Source organism: Gorilla gorilla, chromosome 5, assembly GCF_029281585.2.
Source record: "Gorilla gorilla gorilla isolate KB3781 chromosome 5, NHGRI_mGorGor1-v2.1_pri, whole genome shotgun sequence".
Lineage (NCBI taxonomy): Eukaryota > Metazoa > Chordata > Mammalia > Primates > Hominidae > Gorilla > Gorilla gorilla.
The window spans coordinates 24,228,734-24,254,431 of NC_073229.2; the positions used below are offsets into that span (position 1 = coordinate 24,228,734).

General features: G+C 43.5%; 1 protein-coding gene and 1 pseudogene across 1 annotated transcript in view; one reads left to right on the top strand and one right to left on the bottom strand.

Annotated features, from left to right (window-relative positions):
• Window positions 1-15,908, bottom strand: part of LOC109027128 (snRNA-activating protein complex subunit 5-like) — a 283,079-nt pseudogene extending 267,171 nt beyond the window's left edge.
• Window positions 1-25,698, top strand: part of LY86 (lymphocyte antigen 86) — a 66,536-nt gene that overhangs the window by 18,386 nt on the left and 22,452 nt on the right. Inside the window, exons 2-3 of the mRNA XM_004043236.4 lie at window positions 18,121-18,207; window positions 19,488-19,616. Coding sequence (XP_004043284.1) covers window positions 18,121-18,207; window positions 19,488-19,616 — 216 coding nt within the window. The remainder of the gene's footprint in view (window positions 1-18,120; window positions 18,208-19,487; window positions 19,617-25,698) is intronic.

A 25,698-nucleotide genomic window follows, 5' to 3' on the forward strand; every position in this document is an offset into this window, starting at 1 on the left:
GTGCCGAGAGCGTGTGAGGGCTGCCAGCATGCTGTCACCTCTCACTACCGCTTAGAAGCAAGTCACTGGGCTACTCCAGAGGAGGGGATTGCACGGGACGTGAACACTAGGAGGGGGTCCCTGGGGCCATGTTGGAGGCTGCCTACTGCAAAACGGCAGATAACAATAGCACACAGAGGAGGGGCTGGTGAGTGAACATTAAAGCATTCTCATGTCCTTGACCTGGTCTTTTTCAGGGAGGAGAGTAAAGACAATGTTTATTTATGCAAGACGAAAAAGTTCTAGAAATCTGTGGCCCAACAATGTGAATATACTGAAGACTTCCAAACTGTACTCTTGAAAATGGTTAAGATGGGAAATTCACTGTCATGTGTTTTTTGCCACAATAAAAACAAATATATACATACTTATATACCAAGGTTTTAAATAGGTAGGAAAAAGAGAAGTTTATTTTTAAGATTTATTAGGATATTTGTGTTAAAATTGCAAAGGTAAGTACTACCAGACTAGAAATATAGTATATGATTTCCAAATTATAAACAAAACAATAAAAAGAAAAGAAAAAAATTAAAAAATTAAAATATTCCAATTAAATCCAAAAGAATGCTGGAAAGAAGGGAGGAAAGGCATAAAGAAAGAAAACCCAAAATAGGATAAAATAATTATTAAAATATCAGAGGCTTGGCTGGGCACGGTGGCTCACGCCTGTAATCCCAGCACTTTGGGAGGCTGAGGCAGGTAGATCACCTGAGGTCAGTTGTTCAAGATCAGCCTGGCCAACATGGCGAAACCCCGTCTCTACAAAAAATACAAAAATTAGCTGGGCGTAGTGCGGGTGCCTGTAATCCCAGCTACTCAGGAGGTTGAGGCAGGAGAATCGCTTGAACCCGGGAGGCAAAGGTTGCGGTAAGCTGAGACAGTGCCACTGCACTCCAGCTGACAGAATAAGACTCCATCTCAAAAAATAAAAATAAATAAATAAATAAATCAGAAGCCCTAAGAGATATAAATGGACTATATTAACCTGATCTTACGAAACAAAAAAATGACAAATTGCATTTTAAAAGTTAGCTGTCTGCTCTTTAAAGAAATACACCTAAAATATAGATCTACAGTGAACAATACATTTAATGGGGAAACATTGGAAACATTCCCTTTAAAATCAAGAGTGAGACAAATATGCCCATCACTGCCACTTGTATTCAGCATTGTACTGAAGGACCTCACCAGTGTAGTAAGACAAGAAAAAGGAAATGTTAAAGGATTTGAAAGGAGCAAACAAAAATACTATTATGTGCATATAATATGACTTTGTCTACGCAGAAAAACCTAATCTACAAATTACTGGAACTAATGAAAGTTGAATTAGCAATTTATTTGGGGACTAATTTATTACATTATTTCAAGAGATAGCTAGCATGCATCGCGTTAGTTAATTCATTTTCATGGAGGTAGAGTACATCATTATACGTATCGACTACAATTGTGTCCCTCCTCCTTTTGATAAAAATTTAGGTTGTTTCCACTTTTTTGCAATTACAAACTGTTGTGAATATCCATTATTTATGTCTCCTGTGTCAGAAAATATTTACCGGCCCAGTCCTTTTTTTCTTTCTCCAATTTTCAGCAGCTTAAGCCTGGGCAAAAGTATTTAGACTAATTGCTCTAGTTGTATCAGTTTTGTCTAGTAATGTTTCCATGCACACTAACAGTTTTTAAATGTTCTGAAGACACATGAACAGATGGCAAAAAAAGGCTGAACAATATCCAAACGGTTACAGCAATGGTGTTACAGAGAAGGGCATAGCGTTGAGCCAGGCCTTCTTTAAACTTTGCTGTGAAGCAGAAGAAACTCACACGTGGTGTTAACTTGTGTGCAGGTCTGCGGGGGAAGGACGGCTGTGATTGTTCAACGGGTGAACTCTTCTCCTTTATTCATCCGAAATCCAATTTCCTGTCTTATTTTTCATGGCAGCTTGCTATCTTTCAATATAATTCTTTTTATATCTTTAGCAAAAGTATTTTTTATTCCCCTAATCAGGAAGGGAATGCTAGGGTGTGTTGATTCTGGAGGCAGAGAAATGAGTCCTTTCCTTGGTTAGGAATTTATTTTGCTGGCAGAGGGACCAAGCCAACCGCAGCTCTGCTTTTCCCCTCCAGCATCCACCTGTAAGAGCTTGTAATCTTTCATTATTCATGGCCCCGGGATCCTATTCCCGGATGGTCTATGTGAAATGAAGAGAAAGTACAAGCAAGTTCAAATTTCCCATAGAAACACCTCCCTCCTTCCTGTCCAGGAGAGCTCTATTGCAGAGTTGGAGCATCCAGCAGACCCACCCTGGCTTCATCTCATTGACATAAAAGATGCAGAAATAAATGGCGAATTGGCTTTGGGAATGAATAATTTGACTTCCCTGGTTCCAGTTCAAGACATACGGGTGAGAACTCCCACTGGGTATCCACTCTGCTTTCTTGGGAAAGCTTCACGATATCTTTAGGAAGGAAGCCTGGGATTCCACACCCTGGAGATACTGGATCTCTTATTCTCTATGCACTTCCTTACACACTTTCTCTTCCTTCAAGGGCCTCTCAGTTGAGGCACTACTCCACCTTAAATCCAGGTGGCCACATTCAGAAGCACTGTCACGCTGGCCTCTCGGCAACATGCTAACACAGAAAAGGAGGGTGTTTATGAGTCAGCTCTGCCAACAGGATTGCTTCCTAGGAAAAGTACAAATTGATTTTTTCCTCCTGTTGGTCTGCTGGGGGATTGGAGGCAGCCACGGACAATTCATTAGCACATGTAGGAAGGCCAGGGAGAAAAATAAGCTAAGTTGCTCTCATACTAGAAAGCATTTAGGAAGCAAACCCATAAATATGGATAATTATTGTGTGTCCATTAAAATTAAAAAAAAAAAAAAGAATTCGTGCTTGTTCTGCAGGCCTCTGTGTATGGCCAAGATTGGCTACAGGGCCCTGAACATTGCAAGAAACGTTTGCACTGGCAAGGAAGGGTGCTGGCCTCTATTTTTGTAGAAACAGGGTCTATGTTTCTCAGGCTGGTCGTGAACTCCTGGGCTCCAGCGATCCTCCTGCCCAGGCCTCCCAAAGTGTTGGAATTACACACATGAGCCACCACGCCCAGCCAGGATCTGTATGGTGGTGCTTACATGCAGTAAACCTGCATAGAACTACAAGAGCGAACACGTGCGTGCGTGTGAAAACTGCTAAAACCTGAGCACAGTCTGTAGAGTACACCAGTGTCAATGACTAGGTTTTGATACTCGGTTATATAAGATGTTACCATGAAGGGAAGTGGGTGGAAGTACACAGGACAGCTCTGTACTCTTTGTGTAGCTTCCTATGTCTATCATTATTTCAAGATAAAAAGATTTTATTTTAAAAAAATGGCCTGAAGCTCTTGAGCCTGAGGCTGTGCATCTCCCTCTGCCTTTATGACCCATAGTGCAGGCCCCAAGCCCCCAGAGTCTGGGCTCCACTGCCCTGGCCTCTGGGGCATCTGAGAAGCCTGGTACAGGAAGGAAGCATGAAGCTTAAAATAGTGCTCAGTTCCTCCTTTTACAAGTGAGGAAACGGAAGCTTAGAGGGGGCAAGGGGAGTGCTAGCTGATGCCCTGATTTACTGCCTGAGTTACATGGAAGCTTCTGTCCCTAGGAACATACCAAGACAGTCTGCCCTAAAATGGTCAAGCTAGAAGGCCAAAGCGAGGGAGGGCTGGGGTTTTGTTTTGTGGGGTGTGTGTGTGCATTCTCATGTGTGTATTTAAGGGCTGCAAAGGACATACTGGTTTTGATGTCACACTATGAGCACAGATGGTGTAGAAATTCTATTCCACAACATGAGCGATGTTCAGCAAAGTCAGTACGAAGGTGAGCATGTCTGAGCTTACCTGCAAGATGAAGGCCTGTGATGACGGTGGAAACTCTTTCTGACCCCAGCAGCCACAGAAATTTGTCTTTTGCCAAGGAAGGCTCCTTCTTTGAAAATATATACGAAGAAAACAGAAGTCTACCTTTCTGATACCACTTTAAGCAATAGAGGAAAAGAAAATTATCTGTTTTTCCCCTGTCCTTCCAGGGGTGATTCTAGGACCTTTAAGGTCTGGCCGTGTCTGAGCAAACACCAGCCACCTCCGACCTCCAGCCTTTCAAAGAAACAAGCTGGACTGTTTGCATTTATATGATTCAAGATGAAGGTCACAAAAGCACAACTGACTTGATTTTATGAAGAGCTTTTGTTGACAAACGTGAAGTTCCCAGAATACAGAGTCTTTGGGACTTGAGTTTTTTTGTATATATTATTCTCTGTGCCTGAGTTGGTAGAAAAGAGCCTACATAACATAGGCTCCTACTCCAGCCCAGTACAAGGTTTTCAACCTGCACACTTTCCATAAACCCTCTCTGCCTCAGTTTTCCCAATTCTAAAACACGGATGATAGCATCTCTCTTAAGACTTTTGTGATGATTTCAGCTAATACATACGTAGGGCTTAGAACAGAACCTGCTGTGGAAAGAGCTATAGAAGTGATCACTGTTATTACACTCATCTGTAATTACTGCAAGTATTTGGAAATATATAGGAATATACTTAAGATGAATGGTCACAAAAGAGCCTCCACAGCTTCCAAGGCAAAGCGCTGCTACCTGTCCACCGTGTGGCAGTTCCTGTCACCCACACTGGTGCCTCCACGTTCTCTCGCCGCACCTTGTGGCTACGCTGCGTGCCGGTCGTGTTTGTCCCCCCTTTCTCCTGAAAGTCAGGGGCTATGCCTAAGACTAAATCACCTTTGTATCCCACATCTAGCACAGCGCCTATCAAACAGTAGGGGCTCAAAAAGCTTTAACAATCGGACCCATAAAATAGCAGGGCTTTTGTCTCTCCTGTCAAACTAGCATCTCTCCATTTTTTCTGCACCTACCAAAAATAAGAAAAAATCAGACTGCTGCTGTGTTCTGCTAGCTGCTCTTAACTTCCAGCACGTGTCCCAAACAATCTAATTGAAAGAATATCTACCCCCTTAACTCTGAGTACTGAACACTATGAGTACTTAGCACTATGAAAATAATATTTGTGGTCTCGTATTAGGATAGAGCAAATTGAAGTTAAGATTTGTCAAAAAGCCAATGTGTTAGCAAGATTTGAGGAGATCCAAAAGCAAGCTGATTATCTCCAAAAATCAGCTCAACAATTCCTAGATTGATAAATGTGTCCACAATTTCTGGATTCTTAGTCTCACTGACTTCAAGAATGAAGCCACAGACCCTCATAATGAAGTTCTTCAAGGTGGCATGTCCCGAGTTTGTTCCTTCTGATGTTCAGATGTGTTCCTAGCTTCTTTCTGGTGGGTTAGCGGTCTGGCCAGCTTCAGGTATGAAACTGCAGACCCTCACAGTGAGCATTACAGCTCTTAAGGTGATACATTTGGAGTTTTCTCATTTCTTTCCCCCAGTAGGTTCGCAGTCTCACTAGCCTCATAAAAGAAACCACAAACCTTCACCGTGAGTGTTACAGTTCATAAAAGCAAGAGACCCAAAGTGTAAACAACAAAAACATTTACTGCAAAAAGCAAAAGCGCACGCGCGCGCGCGCGCGCGCACACACACACACACACACACACACACACACACACACACACACACACACACACACACACACACACACACACACACACACACACACACACAGCCAATTGCTATTAGTGGCTCCTGCAGCCGCCTTTTATTCTCTTATCTGGCCCCTCCCACATCCTGCTGATTGGTCCATTTTACAGAGAGCCAATTGGTCTGTCTTACAGAGAGCTGATTGGTCCGTTTTGACAGGGTGCTGATTGGTCGCCTTTACAATCCCTGAGCTAGACACAAAAGTTCTCCAGTTCCCCACTAGATTAGCTAGATACAGAGTGTTGATTGGTGTACTTACAAACCCTGAGCTAGACACAGAGTGCTGATTGGTGTGTTTACAAACCTTGAGCTAGATACAGAGTGCTGATTGGTGTATTTACAATCCCTTAGCTAGACATAAAGATTCTCCAAGTCCCCCACCAGCTTAACTAGATACAGAGTGCCGATTGGTGCATTCACAAACTCTGAGCTAGACACAGGGTGCTGATTGGTGTGTTAACAATCCTTGAGCTAGATACAGAGTGCTGATTGGTGTATTTACAATCCCTTGGCTAGACATAAAGCTTCTCCAAGTCCCCACCAGAGTAGCTAGATACAGAGTATCGATTGGTGCATTCACAAACCCTGAGCTAGACACAGGGTGCTGATTGGTGTGTTTACAATCCCTTTAGCTAGATATAAAGATTCTCCAAGTTCCCACCAGACTTAGGAGCCCAGCTGGCTTCACCCAGTGGATCCTGCACCAGGGCTGCAGGTGGAGCTGCCTGCTAGTCCCGCGCCATGTGCCCGCACTCCTCAGCCCTTGGGCAGTCTAGGGGACAGAGCGCTATGGAGCAGGGTGGTGCTGCTCGTCGGGGAGGCTCGGCCTGCGCATGAGCTCACGGTGGGGCAGTGGGGAGCGGGAGGAGGCTTCAGGCATGGCGGGCTGCAGGTCCCGAGCCCTGCCCCGCCGGGAGGCAGCTAAGACCGGGCGAGAAATCGAGCACAGCAGCTGCTGGCCCAGGTGCTAAGCTCCTCACTACCAGGGGCTTGCCGTCAGGCCTGCCGCTCTGAGTGCGGGGCCCGCCGAACCCACGCCCACTGGGAGCTCGCTCTGGCCCGCAAGCGCCGCCCGCCGCCCGGGTTCTCGCCTGCGCTTCCCACTTCGTATCTCCCTGCAAGCTGAGGGAGTCGGCTCCCGGCCTTGGCCAGCCCAGAAAGGGGTTCCCACAGTGCAGCGGCGGGCTGAAGGGCTCCTCAAGCGCGGCCAGAGTGGGTGCCAAGGCCGAGGAGGCCCCGAGAGCGAGCGAGGGCTGCCAGCATGCTGTCACCTCTCAATAGGGCCCCTTACTTTCCCTGCCTGATGGTTTATCCGCCTTCCTTCAGTCACTCCTCACTTAACCAGCTCCCACAGTGCAGTGCAAAGAGCGAAGCAAGGTGTTGCTAGGGTGGGGAATTCAGAAATAGGGAAGGGACGTTTTTAGCTCATTCTCAAATTCTTATGGAGATATTTTTCATACAGTTTATTCCTTAGAACCTTCTACTTATATCCCCTAAAAGAATAAGTTGTTATTTACAGCCTGTATTGGTTCCCGTGTTCAGGAACACAGGCAGCCTTTCCAGAAGAAAATCAGTGTTTAGGAAACAAAATGGATGAGTTGACTTTCCATCTCCAAAAGTCATGTTGGCTTATGGAGAGGCACGAAGCACACACAACGCAACACAATCCGCCCAAGTCACAGCCGCAGAAGAACCACACCCAAAATTGCTGAGAGTGTGAACCTTGACTGCCTTACAAACACAGACCGCAAAGGGAGGTAAAGCTTATTCGGCTACAAAAGATGTTGCTTGTCTCTTAAGTAGTTCCTTCATTGACGCCAAATGTCTTTTATTTATAATCACGCCTCTTTTTTTTTTTTTTTAATTTGAGTGTATGCTTGCATTCCCACCTTCAAATCATTGCTCTCCGCCCGAGCACAGAGCTCCCGCGAGCCTGCAGGCAGCCCAGGACTCCTGCGCATACCAGGCTCTCTGGTCTTGGCTCTCCCAGCCCCACGCCGCCCACTCACATCTGCCAAGCTCTGCTGTTCTTCCACGTTCTTCTCCACATTGGGAGATTTTTGCAGGCGTGTCCTGTCTCATGCTCCCCATCCTCCGCTAGCTCTCCTTGCTCATCTCTTCAGCTTTGTTCTCTTTGTCCCTGAACTCTCATCTCAAATCTTTTCATGCCTAAGATCGTGCTTGGCAGAGAGTCGATGCTCAGGAAATGAAACAGAAAAAAAAATGCTTTTAGGGGCTGTTGCAGGAATCCTACCTAAGCAGGGCCGTGCCTTTCTTGAAAGAATTCTTGAGAGTCGCTTGGGTAACTGCCAAGGTTCCAACTCCTCAGGACTGAGGCAGGGGAAGCATGGTGTCCTGTAGAGACAGGAGCCAGAGACATGAAAAAAGAGGGAGAAGCCGGGAGCATCTCACCGGGTCATAAAGGGCTAAGCGGAGGCGGCTGCCTCTTAACGCTTCATAAATTCTGTACACCTTGTGAAATGGTTTGTAAGGAGATTTCTTAGGACATCTATGAAGGGGTTAAACTTTGAGCCGAGTGATACACGGTAGACATAGGATCTCACGTTTAAGATCATATATCAGGAAATGAGCAAAAAAAACTTGGTGTGGCTTTTAACATTGGGTTTCAAACCAGGTAAGGCAAGAGAATCACCTGGGGAGCATTTGAAAACCAGGCAGCACCCAGACTTATTAAATCAGACTGTCTGGGGTGGAACTCAGGCATGGATATTTTCACAGCACTCTCCTATTGATTTCAACGTGCAGCCACATTAAGAACCATCAGCAAAGAGCATCCCAACCATGAGGTTATGTTCCACCAGTCCTGTTTAATCTCAAGGGCTGGGAGGCCCCAACTGACATCTAGGTTTCATCTCAGAAATATCTATTTAACTTAAAGCTTGGCTGAAGGCAGGGTGCGGTGGCTCACGCCTGTAATCCCAGCACTTTGGGAGGCCGAAACGGGTGGATCACTTGAGGTCAGGAGTTCAAGACCAGCCTGGCCAACATGGTGAAACCCCATCTCTACTGAAAATACAAAAATTAGCCCATGGTGGTGGCACACACCTGTAATGCCATCTACTGGAGAGGCTGAGACATGAGAATCCCTTGAGCCTGGGAGGTGGAGGTTGCAGTGAGTCAAGATTGTGCCATTGCACTCCAGCCTGGGTGACAGTGAGATGTTGTCTCAAAAAAAAAAAAAAAAAATGCTGGGCACAGGCACAGTGGACCACATCTGTAGTCCTAGCAGTTTGGGAGGCTGAGGTAGGAGGATCGCTTGAATCCAGGAGTTTGATACCAGCCTGGGCAGCAGAACCAGACCCTATCTCAAAAAATAATAATACAAAAAAAGATGTATGAACTTAACTAAATTATTTTAAACCTAGGGTGTTCTTACATTAAAAAGAAAAATGTTAAAAAGAAGTTGGTTTCATTTTCTGCAACTGTAATGAGAATATTCAATATTGTAATATCTTCTTTCTAATAGACTCCATCCTCCTTTTGCCCAATTATTAACTATCTATTATGTGCCTAGCACTGGCCAAGATGCTTTATATGCATTATTTTTCTTAATTCCTAATAAAACACTTCAGTGCATTTTCCTCTATCCCAGTTTCCTTTGGGTTGAGAAAAGCAGCACCTTCGCAGAGTGACAGTGACCTGCACAATCTCAGTGAAGAATTTTTAACAAAATTGGGAAGCTTGTTGGGTCTTGTCCCTCTCTGTAAGCAACTTGAATCCTAGGAGGACCAGGTCCCGGCACACATATCTGGACTCGTTTCGCCTCCATCTAAAGCTCCGCTTCTGTCTTCTGTCTGCCTCGCTCACGTACTCCAGGGTGAGACCCGCACAGCAACCAGGGTGTAGTGCTGAGGGCCCTGGAGGCTGAGTCTGGAGATGTGAGGAAGTCACTTCCCTGCCTGAAATCTCAGTCTCTTCCTTAGCAAACAGGGATGTTACTAACACCCCATGCCCTGGCCACTCTCAAGACTAATGAGATAATCAACAATTCAAATTACATTTGAGGACCTCCTGGTACGTTTGGTTCAAATCCAGCACCATCAATGAGCAAAGACCAGGCTGGCCTCAGCTGTTACCTCCCAGCCAGTTTGTCAGTTCCTGCTCACCCATCCATCATATTCCACAACATCAGATGCCAAGGACAACAAACACCTTAGCTTTTTCTTTTAAATCATATTTAGTTCATGACTTCTAGAAGCAGAAGGGAATTCCTTTTCAGCATTTGCGGCATGTCAAGAAAAGTCCCAGAGATCATCTTTGCAGCTGTGCAGTTATGTAAACCACCCTGTGCATCTGGCCCTGTTTCTGTCCCCTGTCAAGAGACAGACAAATGTGTAAGAACCGCAGACATGAAATACAACAGGTAAATCCTGGTTGTGTGAGTGTCACCAATGTCATGGTTCCCGCTGTCCCTAAGCCAGGCTCTCCCTTAGAAGGAGTGGTGAAATCCACATTGGCAGTGGAGAAGCACATGCTAAAGTCCAATCTTCCATTGTAAAAAGAGAGCAGACTAGCATTTATCCACTTTTCTATCCCACATGGACTGACTCCAAATTAGTAACAGAAAGTTGAGCAATTACCAACACCAAGCCAAAGACGCAAGTTCCCCTGATGCTTGTAGACTTGAGGAAGCCCTAGTAATCTGGTCGCTACTTAACCAATAGTAGGGCTTTGGGTGAACTGGCCTGGTCAAAATGCTCCTTTTCCACCTCAGTTCCACCACGGCTAGCACAGTGTCCAGCGCATATTAGACAGTTAAGAAACATATTGTAAGAAAGAAGAGTGACACTGTTATTAAGATGGTGTTTAAAATGAAGAGGGGCCAGGCAAGGTAGTATAAAGTGAATCCGTGGGAAACATGCCTTGTCTACAGAAGACTATAAAATGTTGATGATAATGAGACTATAATGTGTTGACTATAAATGAGAGATTTAGAGTATATATAAAGTATGCGTGCATCTTTTGTTGAGTTTATTATTCAGTAGTGTGTTATCATAATCAGATGATGAAGTATTATACACACGATGATACCAGAAGCATTTCTGATTTGTGTATCCCCAAGACCTAATCCCCTTCCTATCACAGGGTAATGAATGATGAGCCAAGTTGCTCTTCCTATTGCATCCTCCAGCCACTAAGATGCACTGTCTCTCACCCATAAGACAGGTTCCAGTTTCCTCTCACCTTCATGTTATGATCCTATGCTATGTGGCACCATGGCACCCTCTTGGTAACACACAATAAAATTTTGCACTTAGTGCATTTGGTTTTTTTTGTTTTGTTTTGTTTTTTGTTTGTTTGTTTTCTTGAGACAGTGTCTCACTCTGTCGCTCAGGTTGGAGTGCAGTGGCGCGATCTCGGCACACTGCAACCTCTGCCTCCCAGGTTCAAGCGATTCTCATGCCTCAGCCTTCTGAATAGCTGGGACTACAGGCACATGCCACCACACCCGACTAATTTTCGTGTTTTTAATAGAGATGGGGTTTCACCATGTTGGCCAGGCTGGTCTTGAACTCCTCACCTCAGGTGATCCATCTGCCTCGGCCTCCCAAAGTGCTGGGATTACAGGCCTGAGCCACCGCGCCTGGCCAGCGCATTGTTGATCTACTCCTAAGATGCAAAGATCAGACAAAACTGCCTCAATTAGGTCATTATTTTCCTCAAGACATTTGGCAAGATATTTTGGGCAGAAGAGTGTCTTCATTGCCACTCATCTGTTATGGTCTCTCATGTTTATATCATGATAGAAAAGCCATCTCCTCCTATGCTGATAGAAGCCAAACTTAGGTTATTCTGAGAAAGTGGAACTTAGAGGCCAGAGGGGCCATGCAAGATTCCTACTCCTTTTCTTTCAGTAAAAAGTCTTATTATGAATTCAATTTTTTTTTTTTTTTTTTGCAATTAAAAGCAGACAAGCTAGGGATCCAGAATTTTGAGTTTAGCAGCCCAAACATACCTTCTCACTCAAAAACATATTCACCAAGGTTGCCAGGCAGCCAGCAGGATGTTGCAGTTTTTACCATCTCATATCACAAATAGTCGATATTCCATTATGATGGTGTTCATTTTATTTTTGTTGCATTTGATAGCAAGAAACATGTTTAAGTATTTTGAACACACCGTTTACATATCTGAGATGAAGAAACCGGAAGCCAGTTCATACGTATGACTTGAATGTGTGAGTCAATTCCCTAGGAAATGCTGGCATAAGAGAGTCAAATGGGAGTGGAGCTACTATTATTTGAAATAATGACCCATTGGGGAGCCTTGCTGTGCTACAGTAATAAGATTTGACAGTTAGAAAAAAAAGAGATCAGGACATAATAGAAAACCACAGCTAGAATACATTTACCACATTGTAAGTTATTTCTTTTTCCACAAAGGTGGGGAGGGAGTATGAGGGGAGGAGGAGGAGGGAACACAGTGGCATTAAGGACAGAAAAGAAGAAACTTAATTTTGCATTGTGCTGGTAATGGATTTCCAGCAATGAGATTTTAGTGAAGACTTATGCATCATCCTCCTGTAAAGGTCTACAGTGACCCTTGAACGTCATCCTATGAATTCGCCAAGAAAATTAAGACACTCCAGTAAAAGTACAGCTATGAAAGAAGACAGACTTCTAGATCCATGCCCAACTAGATCTGTATGATAAATAGAACACAAGCTGGCAGAATTGGCCATCAGCCAACCTAAAAGAAGAAATCAAAAGCAAGGTCTGTTTGTTATTTTGTTACATTTGGGAAAGAATTCTGAAAGATGCAGAGGAATATCTGCTACCATTTGGCCCGGGACTAGCAGTTCAACCACACTCAGACGCTCTGTCTCCAATGCCAAGTGGTTCTGTTTCTCTAGAGAACCCTAACACACCCCCCATTATTAAACAAACATCCAGTACTATTTTATTGAGCAGTCAGAAGCAGACCAGCTTTATTCACATTCTGTTAACCCAATTTTTCCTTCCCTCCATAAACTGTTTGCTAGAGGCAGTCTTGCCAGTGCAGCTAAGCTGCCTGTGGCTGGTAAGGTCTCCTGGGCCCTCTACGCCCTTTCTCCTCCGCAGGTCCTGCCTCTATTGGAAGCATGCTTGTAATACCTAACATCCTCCTGGGGCCAGCCTGTGTTCTGCCAACAGCACATGCAGGAAGCAATACCAGCTCTTAGAGTAATGTGGGCCACAGGGAATGAGCCATGAATGTTAAGATATGTTTGAAGAAAAGTCAGTGTTCTTAATCTCAGGATGGTAGCCAGATCTAAGTACTGGTATGAGAAGAAGAGAAAGAGAGAAACAGGAGAGAGAAAGGGAGGGAGAGAGGGAGAGAGGGAAAGAATGAGAGATAGGAAGAGAGAAGAGGAGAGCTAGGAGAAAGGGAGGGGGAGAAAGACTACCTTTACAAAGCAGGAAGGACATTGCAATCTTGGGGTTGCACTTGGCCATGAGTATGTGGAAGGCTGGTGGAAGTGAGATTGGAGGGGGGTCAGCTCCTTTTCACAGCGACTCTGCTGTAAGAATTCTACCCTCCCCTGAGAGGAGGAAGACCAATTTCTAACCATTTTAAACCCAAGCAATAGAAATGTAAAAAACAGGCACATATATGCACTTGTACACACACACACACGAATGATTGTTAAACTGGTGACATCTGAATAAACTTTGTGGATTGTATCAATGTCAATGTCCCAGTTTTGGTATTGTCCTCCATGTAAGATCTTACCATGGGGGATGATGGGGAAAGACATATGAGACCTCTCTGTATCTTTTTGCAACTTCCTGTGAAAATATAATTATTTCAAAATATAAACCTAAAGAAAAACCTCAAGTAGAGCTAGAATATGGAAAATGGGACTAGCTGCATAAGAGTTGGGCCCTCCTCTATGCCTCAAACTAACCAGCCAGCAACGCAGAGGCCATAGGGGGCGGAGCTTCATCCATGGCCTCCAGGACTTAGGGACATACATCCAAGCTTTCCGGCTGCCTGAAGTCAAATCAAGGATTGGTCCAGTGGAGTGCACCCGGGCCCCCACCATCCTCTGCTGAGGAATTTCACTTCCAGAGTCTGTGTCATTGGATTTTGTCTTCTTCCTACTGATTCCAGTTGAAAGCCCACTGCTAGCTGTTAATAGAAGCCATTCTGACAAGGTTGTCCTCCCCTCGAAAGCTGCCCAGGTCTAGCCCAGCCTAGGCCACTAATGGAGGGTAGAAGGCACAAAAATACCTTTGGAGCTGATATTTGTTCTAACGCTGCTCACTCTAAACCTGGCTTGTGTATCCAACTCTATTTTACTCCATGAATGTCCAAGAAAACTTTTCTAGAAGAGATTTGATTGTTGCTGCCCTTCGTATGCAAAACAGATGCTGCTGGCTGCTCTCCTAGAGCTCTTCCTCACCTCTGGCAGGGTTCACATGCTGCTGGTTTGGAGAAGCCTGCCTTCGAGGGCCCACATGCCCGGGGGAGAGGGGAGCAGGGGCAGTTTGGGGTGTGCTGGATTCACCCACTGTAATGCTGTCCTCCCTTGGGTGGAAGCCATAGAAGTCAACAGAACAGACAGCAAGGGAGTGCCACATAGAGGCCAAGGAAGAAATATTGAAAATGAACAGTCTTCTATTTCGTGATGAAGTTTTGACTTCTTTCCTCAGCTCATTTGCTGAAATACAGTGAAGTATCTGGAGGAAACACTTATCTCTGCCCTTGAATTCCCAGAACGCCAACTCTGATTAACTTTCCGATGTTATTGTTTCAGAAAGTCCAAAGTCAGATGATCCGTCTTACATGTATTAAAAGTTACTGAGGCAAGGGTCCAAGGGAAAGTCTCTCCGCTCTCAGCCTGTCCGTCACTGTTCATACCGTAGAAGGAGAACTACTTTAAAATGCAACCTACCATCTTTTATATTGGTAGGTGATTCTGAGGCATTTGCAGGATAGGTAAAGCCTGGAAATTGATACAGTGAGTATTTAAAGCAGTGATCGCCACCAGGGGTGAGTTTGTCCCTCATGGATACTTTGGTAATGTCTAAAGATATTTTTGGTTTCACAACTAGAGGGTACGGGGGTGCTACTGGCATCTGGTGGGTAGAGACCAGGGATGCTTCTAGACATCCTATGATGTGCAGAACAGCACCCGCCACAAAGGATATCCAAAACAAAATGTCAGTAGTGATGACATTGAGGAATCCTGCTTTAAGGTTCTCAGCAAATTTACTACAAATAACCACTACTATTCATCCAGCAAACAATCACTGGAGATTTAGTATAATATTAAGACATTATGTATAGCCCTGGCACTGGGGAGTTAGCTTTGCAGTATCTAGTGGAGGAATGACAGAAGTATACAAACAAATATAATGTAATATAAAACATGCAAAGTGCCTGAGTGGAAATGCAAATACATATAGAGAAGGATATGAGTTTGAGAGGGTGGGGTTGGGGGAGGAGGAAGAACCAATGTCACTTTCCCCAAGAGGACCACAAACTGCATGTTTACACTCAAAGATATCACTCTTGCATGTAAATTTGAAATAACTGCTAGGAAGGCTCACCAAACCCTTAAGCGCTTTTTAAGCAATCTGTCTTTCTGCTTTTATATACATATCCTCAGAGAGATGCAGCCTACAGCTTTCTTTGTGACTTTGTTCTTTATTGAGATTATTTTCCTAACAACAATGTGTTTCTAGTACCAAGAAAATGCTTTATTTCCTTCTCCCGCCCTTAGTTGATTCTTTCTATCTATACCTTTAAAATATTGATAAACATACCGTGTAATTCTATAGCTGCTAATCAACAACACAATACGTACTTAGCCTCTTTTATTTTGCCTGGATAGCAACTTAAATGTATCCACAATTTTGAGGATGCACCTTCCTAAGCATCTGTTCATTGGCTTCTGTCTTTTTCAATACTGAGTGCCAAGGATGTAGCAGGAACTATCGTCTCCAACCCCCTGCTCCTATTTTCCAGGCTGAAAGAAACCCTGGGACAGCACAGAGATACTTAGGAAGGAGTCCAATGAGCATAAGACAAAAGGGCTCTTTCCCACCCTTAGGAAAATTAGTGACTGGACCAAAGGGGTTTTGATGAAACAAAAGTGTACTTACGTTAGATTTGCAAGGCTGAAATTGCCTAGTGATCATTTCCATTGCAGATATCATAGACAATGATGCATCTTCCAGGTCAGCAATGTGGATGATAAAACTGTCTGGAACACTATCATTGGCAAATGTGAGCTCATAGCTAAGCTGAAATGGAAATCAGTTATGAAACAGAACTACCAGATGCCATATGCCTGCACACAAAATATTCTGGGCAATCTTACAAATCAAATAAGTAACATATGTAGTTGAGGTTCTACTTTGTGAGTTTCACTGCACAATACCAGGGATCAATTTGTTTGTTTGGTTGGTTTTAACTCTGGCTTTGAATCTTGACTCTGACACTTTCTAGTGTGGGGATCTAGATAAGTTAATACAACATCTCCGAGTCTATATTTTCATAACAGTAAAATGAGGTAAATCATACCTATCTCTTCAGATTATTGTTTATTCTGCAGGTCTGGGTGCTGTCAGGAAAATGAAGACCATATCAGTTATTTTAACAGAGAGAATTTGATATAGGAAGCTGGTTAGAGAACCAGTTGCTGGAGAACCAAAAGAGCAAAGAAAGGACCCCTGAGGGCTGGGAGAGCAAAAGGCAGAGGTTGTGGGGATTAGAAACTGGATGCTTGACAGAAGGACCCTGTGGAGCTGAGACACAGGCTGCTAAGGAAGGGGTGACAGCTTCTGATGTGCTGTTACTGCAGTAGCTTAGGGCCCCACAGAGCTGAGTCTCAGCTGAAGCTGGGAAGGTGCAAAAGAGAGCTGGAAACTGGAACCAACTGCCACTGCCAATGTGATGGGCCATCACCAGTGACACTCCCAGCAAGTACTCACGAAGGAGCAAGTCCCTTCTTCGACTCCAGCCTCCATCTCTCTGCTACCTTGACTGGCAGACAGTGAAGGAGAAACATGATTACCGAGAGCCCAGTGAAAAAGCAGAGGAAAGAGGGCTGGATTTGGAGCTGAGAAACAGCCCCAATATATGGCCCATCCATTCACTCAACATGTACATTTATGGAGTGCTTACTGTGGATCAGACTGTGAGGCTGTGAGGCTCTCTGCTAGGTGTTGGGGAACCTAGAGAATTAAATGGAAAACACTCCTAAAGTACAAGGCTCAGCTATTAGTACAAGGTAAACCCTCTGTTAAAAATAGCTCTCCTATCTCCAGTCCAGTGGGAAACATAAAGGAAAAGGAAATGGAAAGCAAAACAAACAAAACAAAACAAGAAACCAGCTCTGGCCTTTAAGAAATCTCATGTTTAGATTCAGTGTTGCAGGATAAGCCACGTAGCAAAGTGCAGAGTGATACATGTTTGTACACTTTACCAAGAATGCCAGACGTCGCTGTTTTAAGAGTTCAAGGAAGCAAGAGAATATATGGGGGCAGGGAAGCCTTCACAAAGAAGATGGGAATGAGCAAGACCTGAGGATTTAGATAATGGCCAAAAAGACTAAGACCATTGCAAATGGGAGAACGCACACAAGCAAATCAAACATGGTGGGAATGTGCTGGTGTGTAGGTTGCCACTCTGGCCTCAAGGAATGAAGGATGGATTTGTGATGTGGAGGATGGAAGTTGGAGCCAGTCGCTCATTTCTGGACTTTATTCTGAGGCATAGATAAGCCATTGGAGCTTTGTGAATGAGCAGAAGTTGTATGCAGAAAATATTATCTTTATAGCCCCTATCATATCTAACACAATACCTTGTGCATAGTGGAATATTTGGAGGAGGAAGCATTACATTAAATGGAATGAGATGGGATGGGATGGGATGGGATGGGATGGGATCGGATGGGATGGGATGGGATGGGTTGGGATGGGATGGGATAAAATGGAATTACAAAGGCTGGTCTTAACTTTGAAAATCTTTTTAGAAAATATTTTGAGCCTAAGTATTAATGTCTACTCAAGCTCTCCTAACTTTTGTATCTCCCTCTGTTTTGATAATAATAATAGATACTTTATTAAATCCTCTATGCAATCCATGAGCAATTTTAAGGCCAAACGTTCAGGAACTACAAAAATTCCGGCAATGATAAACATTTTCTATGATAAAAACGTTAACAAGTAAAGATATAACCCAACTAGCAAGACCCTGTTTATTCCATGGATGGAGGCCCCCTGTTGTCAGAGTGAACATGATGTTGGCTTTGAAGACACTGGGGGGAGCTGATGAAAATATCATGGGCTTATTTTAAAAAGTGTTGGGCAATATGCTTTTGAATAAATGTAGCAATTCATGTGAAAACAATATCGTTGCAAATTTTGAATATGTTTGCAAAATATACGATGTACTCGCAACTAATCTATTGTTTTCTTCTTCGCAGATCCATTACAAGATTTTGGCTTTTCTGTTGAAAAGTGTTCCAAGCAATTAAAATCAAATATCAACATTAGATTTGGAATTATTCTGAGTAAGTAAAAAAAATGATTAGCATGAAATAAAACATTGCACAGCCTCTTCCAACTCCACACACCCAATGACTTATGTTAACTGTAATGACTGGCTAAACTACTGTTCCCTCACCACTCTCTGGAATTAACTCTATTTATATCTTCATTTTCAAATCTCTCTCTGGGTTATATCCAGGTAGGGTAGAACTCTCACTTAAAGCTGTACTTTTGTATTAAAAAGACTCTAGGCACTCATTTGGATGCTATAAGCACCTGGAATCAGTGTACCCAGCAAATAAAAAGGAAAATATTTTGAGATTAAGTATTAATGTCTACTCTGGATCTCCTAACTTTTTTAGTTATCTCAGCAACAAATAAATCTACTACCAGCGGTACGGTTTGTCATTTGTGTTATTTTGTATCCCAAATAGTTAATACAAATTCTTAAACCTTGACATCGGCAAGGAGGAGATGAAATATTTTCTCCCCTACCCCAATCAGTAAGCTAGAGCACTTTCTGATTGTTTAATTTGCATAGGATCATGCAATTATAGTTGGTCAATATATTTTCTATAGCTACTAGACGACCTCCTTTTCCAAAGCAGTTACATCAAAATCACAGTAGAGAGGTTTAATCAACTTAGCATGTGGAATCATTCCAGAGAAATGGAGGGAACATTCATAGAAATCAAGAACTCTCACGCGTCTTTGTATTTCTAGAATCTTGCACAGTGTCTGGACTCTAGCAGCAGCTGGAGAAATGTTATGGGGAGAGAAAAAGCGAGAAAAGAGAAATAGAAGAGTGGGTGGAACATAAAAGGGAGGAAAGGAGAAAAAGAGAGAATTGGAAGCCACCACCATGGAACCCGCTGCAGCTTCCTGTGCACCTGTGCTGCAATAACTCCCTGGCGACAGCAGCAGGTGTATGTAGGCATGACAACACCCCACCGCCATCATGGGGAACAAATGATACTATGCAACTGAGAAATTCCAGAAGCCAGACCTGCAGACATCGCATTAAAAGGCCATAGCATCAGGGTGGGGAGCTCAGCTGATTAACTACCTTGTTCCAAGCAGGTATTTTGAGAAACAGCCACCTTTCATACGCAGGGTCCCATCATAATCCCCTGTAGCATTGCCTAAATGCTGTTTTACCAAGGAAAGAAGAAAACTGTTCCCCACACAGAGCAGATTAATGGAAACAAAAGGTTCTTTAGCTCATGCTGCTGTATACTGTGAATGCCTCTGATACACAGTGAAACACGCAGTAAGAGTAAAGCTGTTCTTCTCTTTCCTCCAGGAGAGGACATCAAAGAGCTTTTTCTTGACCTAGCTCTCATGTCTCAAGGCTCATCTGTTTTGAATTTCTCCTATCCCATCTGTGAGGCGGCTCTGCCCAAGTTTTCTTTCTGTGGAAGAAGGAAAGGAGGTAAGCCATCTGTCTTGCTCACTGCTGGCAGGGGCCTGCAGAGAGATAAACTCGAACTTGCATCTGAGGCCAGGACACCCAGACCAGAGCTCTGTCTCTGCCCCTCGCCTTTGGACGAGCTTATCCTCACTTATCAGCATGTGTTGCAGAAAAATAACAATAAGGCCCATTCCATAGGCCTACCATACAGGGCTGTTGTGAATATCAAAATGAAATGACACGTATGAGATGCTTTAAAACAGAACATTGTTACTGTAGCAGCATCTTATAAAAAAGGGCTGGCAGCAGAAAGAGCCAAGAGGTTCCAAAAATCCATTGAGGCTCAGAGTGCTCCCAGGTTTTCCCTCCACAACTTCCTTAGTGGCAGGATGTCCTTAATATAGTAATGGACTTCAAAAACGAAAAAAAAATGAAGCTTATGATATGTCACCACCTTTCCCACGTGGGTCATTGACTAGCAGGGCATCCGGGAGTTACACTCGAAGTAGAGAAATGGAAACCCCATTATATTAGCTACCTTTTCTGCAGTGCACCAACCCTCTACCCCCTGCCATACAGCCTTGAAGAAAGGGCAGGTCACCTTCCCCCACCTGTCCCCACCTCTCCTTTCCTCCTTGTCTTTACCCACAGCTTCACCAAGGCCCTGAGATGCTTCCGCGGTGTGGTTAAAACCTGGCTCTATTCTCTGACTGTCCTTCCCCAGGAGTGGTTCTCTCCCAGCTGCTCTCCCCTCCCAGGGTCTCCTTCCTACTCCCACTGGCCAAGGCACGGCATACCCCCAATACACCCCTCACCCCACATCTCAGAAATACTCCTTTATCTATTTTCTCATTCAAGAGAGCTAGAATTTTAAACAGTAAATTCCTTGTGAAATGCTGCAATTACTCCTTTTAAATGTAAGATCTAGAAGAAATTGGAATCTCCTTTCTACAGTGAGGGATGCAGACAAAAGAAAACAAGGAACTTAAGGGAGGATTGGCCAGATGGAAGTCAGGGGAACTTTGCTGGGATCTGTAGAGGGCAGAACCAGCCTGGCTGCTTCACCACCCTCGCCATCCCTCCCGACTGTGTGGCACATCACTGTATCCTAGCGTTTGCCATGTTGGACTGTCCTGGTTTACTGCCGTGTATCTTCCACATTGGACCACGAGCTGCTTGAGGGTAGGGTCATATCACCTTTGTCTTTTTATTCCCAGTATTTCAAATGTGGCTGACACACAGAGAGCTCTGAATACAGACACACACAGAGCAAAATGCCTAACACGATTGAGCATTCGTACCAGGCCCTGTTCTAAGAGCTTTAGACCCAATAAGTCATTTACTTCCCACACCAACCTTACAAGTTAATACTACATTAATATTCCAACTTCATAAATGTGTAACTGAAGCACAGAGGGGTTTAGGAACTTGCACCAAGTCACAGAGCTTGAAGGATCCATGGCTTGAACCCAGGCAGGCTGACTCCAATCTTAGCTTTAATGAATGAATGAATAAAAGAACAAACAATACAACAAATGAGTGTGTCTTGCTTTTGGCCAAGGGGTTTATTTAAAATTATCATTTCAGAAATCTTTCTGCCAAGTGATCTGACTTTGTTTCAAATTGGGACTTTTTTTTTTTTTTCTTAGCTAACCCACCTTAAGATCATAAGTCAGTTTTCCTCTCTCAACTTACTGGAGACATTTCTGATTAATCAAGTACGTTCATGCATTTCCTGAGAATGGTGAACTCATCATTAGTCCGTCCTTATTTAACTTTTTCCACCTGCCCTCAGCTGGGCCAACCCCGCGCTCCTCACCCACAGTCAGTCCTTTCTCCTTCCCTCCCTCCCTCCCCTTCCTCCCTCCCTCCCCTTCTTCCTTCTCTCCCTTCTCTCCCCCATCCCTCCCTCCCTTCCTCCCTTCTTCAGCCACATCTTGCTCCACCCCCCATACATACCTGCGGCATCAGCCTTAAGGGATCCTTTGCCACTTTCTCTTCAGAGCTGCATTTTAACACGTGCAACATTATTTGGATGGTCCCCTTAGCATATGTGGCCCACTTGCCATTTGCTTTTCATCCAGACCTAGCTCAAGTATCCCTTTCTCTCTCTCTGTCTCTCTCTGAAGCTTCCTCCAGCCCCAACAGATGAAGTGCTCCCTCTGGGTGCTCTGGGAGCATCGTGTTCCTACTTCTGCTGTAGTTCTTATCTCAGATGGAATTGAATTTTACGGTTAGTGTGTGTGTCCCTCCCAATTAAACTTTAAACTCCTTGAAGGAAGGCATATTTCTTGCTCCTATCTGTCTCTGCTGACATGGCAAAGAGACCTGGCACAAAGTAAAGACACAATAGATACTTGTTTTATTGCATTTGCCTGTGAACATATGATGGATTGAACACAGTTTTACCAGTTCACCTTAAAAATGACTACTTAAGGCTGCTTATGCATGGCATAAAGACACAACATGCATCAAACCCTAGCAGACAGTACATTTTCCTGGTCCTTCAAGTATAAGAAAACCTTGCTATTTTTGCCTGCGTATGGTTTTAATAGGATTGATAAAACAGAAGAGAGATGGTTCCCTGAATCAGTTTGAGGTATTCAATTCAGTTTAGCAGCTCACAAGGCTGACATTTGCCTTATTTGAACGTTGGACAGCTCTGCAGCTATTTATCTGCTTTATTGCAATGGGAGTGATGACTGCATAGGCAAGCTGAGAAGCTGGCATTGGGGAAATTGCCGGAAAACTTCATATAGTGTAAAATATCATATAGTGTAAAATGATCAGAAAAGTGATATACAAATGCTGCATGAACAAATAATTACGTAAACTATGTAAGTCAGAGAAACTACAATCTTAAAGTCAGAGGCTTTTTGGATTATTACATTTTTTTAACTCACCCACAAACCTACTGCAGGAATGATTCTATTCCAAAGAAATGGTTAATAGTAAGACCAGAAGGGGAAAAAATAACACCAGGGAGAACTAAAGTCAATCCAAATCCAAGCACAAGCTGCTGTTGACATGTTACACATAAAAAGGCTTGCTCTGGGGCTTGCAGGTCCTTCTTAGCAGAACGGTGAGAAAACTTAATGTCCACTGTGGGTGGCACATTGTGGTGTCACTGGCAGTTGAGCTGTTTGGTATCATTGCCATGGCATTACTATGCATTCCTCTGCAAACTGCATCTCGCTGGCTTTTCTCCAAGCCAAATAAAACACAAAATGGGTCAGGCTTAGTGAGACTGAAATGTTGCCTCCTTTCCCTCTGCCTTGTCCTCAGCTAGCTTTAAGGCAAGCATCACATTGGATTCAAGGACCAGCTGATGCTCTTTCAGTATGATTACTTACGCTGTGATTGACAATGTGGAGGAAATAGCGTATATGGCCAACGATAGGGCATTGACTAAGTAGGTCATTATTCAGCCAAACAAAGGTACAGTATGCTGTGATTTTAAAATGATGCCGTAGATTACTAAATTACATGAAAATATACTTGTAAGAATATTATGTGACAAAGAAGCATGCTATAAAAGTGTAGTCACTGTTGAATCCTATTGTATAAAATGTGTGTAAGTGTATATACCAAAAAAACTCTGAAAGAGTACACACTTTAGTGCTAAGAGTGTTTATCTCTGCAGATCTTTATTTTTGTCTTTTTTGGAAATCTCGCTTGCTTTTATGATAAATTTGCAAGGTTACTCTTTTAAGTGTTAGTTTATCATTATAGGAAAGAATAGAGAGAATAAATTCTCTTCCCCTGGGAATAAATCTAAGAGTTTTCAAAGAGAATTACAGCCTATGTAATATCCAGCGATATTTGGACTCGAATAGAAAGTTCTGAATCAAAGAGTTGCGTAGAATATCAAGGGATGATCTAACAGCCATCCTCTTGCCTGGGATACCCACCGCCCCATTTACTCAGGCTGTGGGCTCACTGAGAAGGAGACAACATTGGTCACTGTTTTACTTTCTTCTCTGTTAAAGCTGCCTTGGTCCTTCTGTCTCCTCTGATAGTATCGAGTCATTCGGATGTATTTGCTTTAGTTGATTGCCATGCTTTCAAACAGGTTCCATAAGCTACACATCCACTTTTAAGACTAAATTGAGCTTCACTGAATGTCCTTAATGACCACACCTAATTCCTAGCCCAAAGGAGGGAAGCTGCAGCCAACTCCCTCAATCCTCAAGAACAACAATGCCGACAGAACCCCTGTGTGATCCAGGAGCTTTGATCTGGTCTGCAAACACCAAGCGCGCCGTTACCCCAGTGGGTCTCCATCTTGGTCGCACATTAACTGCTCCTGTGCTTTCTGAAGCAATGACCACAAGCCACAGGTTGCGACTGAGCCCTGAAATGTAGCCAGTCTGAATAGAGATGTGCTATAAGTGTAAAGTACAGACTCAGTTTCAAAGCTTTAGTCTTAGAAAAAGAATGTAAAATATCTCTATCACTGTTGCTCTGGTTATGTGTTGAAATGTTAATATTTGGAATATACTGAGTTAAGTAGAATTTATCATTAATGTATTATTTTAATCATTTATCAATGATAAGATATAAATATTATATTAAAATTAATTTCACCTTTTAAAATGTGGCTCCTAGAAAACATAAAATTATATGTGTGACTCTCTTTAAAATTTTTACTGGACAGTGCTGCATTATTATCTCCCTTTATAATTTTGAAGCTCCCAACATCCAGGCCATACCCCAGACCAATGATATCAGAATCTCTAGGAGTGAGAGCCAAGCCAGGTGGTGACCAGAAGTGCTCTGTGTTGAGAATATGGGAGGAAAAAACTGTTTTTTCCTATATACACCCTCATCTTATCAGATGAGGAAATTGAGTCTAACTTACCCAAGGTCACAAAGCCAGCGCGGGGTGGAACTGGGTTTCTGTCCAGCTCCAAACCCCTCTGCTGTATATCTTCTGTAAACATAAAGAAAGCTTTGCTAGAGAAGAAGTAAACTCATTTCAGCCCTCCTCTAAGACAGGAAAAAGATTTAAAGGGCATAACAAAATTATAGAAATCAGAGGATCATCTTTGAGCATAACCAGCCATTATCATAAGGCAGTGGTTCTTAAAGTGTGGTCCTCAGACCAGCAACATCAGCATCATCTAGGAAATTATTAGAAATGGCAGATTCTTGGTCCCTACCCAGACTTACTGAATCAGAAGCTCTGGGGTTGGGGCTTAGTGATCTGTATTTTAACCAGCCCTTTGGGCCATGTGTTGGCAAACTTTCTTCTGGAAAGGGAAGGATAGTAAACATTTTAGGTTTTGCAGACCATATGGTCTCTGTGGCAATTGCTCAACTCTGCCCTTGCAGAGATAATATGAAAATGAGTGGACATGGCTGTGTGCCCAGATTACATGAAGTGAGGTATGTCTATATCTGCTGCATGTATTTTATAATTGATTTGGCTTTGTTTAATTTATTTATGGACACTGAAATTTAAATTTCATTTAATTCTTACATGTGGTGAAGTATTATTCTTCTTTTGACTGATCAATCCTGCTCTAAGTGGTTCTGTGGCATGTTAACTTTTGTGAACCACTGCTAGAAGGTAAGTCAGAATCCAGGGCTCTTAGCCAGAGTTACTGAGCACAAGTACGCGGGGGCTGTCACCAGGTAGACACTTGACCTGAGCTGCAGCATAAATTCAGATCCAGGACACCAAGGACAATGCCACACCTGTGCTTTGACTCTGCTTTATAAGGCCTGTGCCAACAAATTAGATTTGGGGCAAAAGGGACTTAACAGAAAGGCTGGTCAGAGTGGCAGCTGGCAGGAGGAAGAGCACCTTAGGAAAAAGCCAGAGAGCGGGCCTGGAGCTCTCCTTCCCTCCCCACAGCTGCCATGGACAGTCTGGAGGGCCATTTCATTTCTCTATTTCTCAATTACTGCATCTATCAAATGAGAGTGGCCATAATTCATTATTGGGTAAGAGTGGAGACTAAATAAGATATGTGATGTGTCTGACGCGTTAGAAATCACAGCACTGAGTCCCTGGGCTTCCTCCCCTACCCGAGGGACCTTGAGGCAGAGGGTTGGAGCATTTTGTGAAAACTGCAGGGCTGATTGATAAACTCTGGTG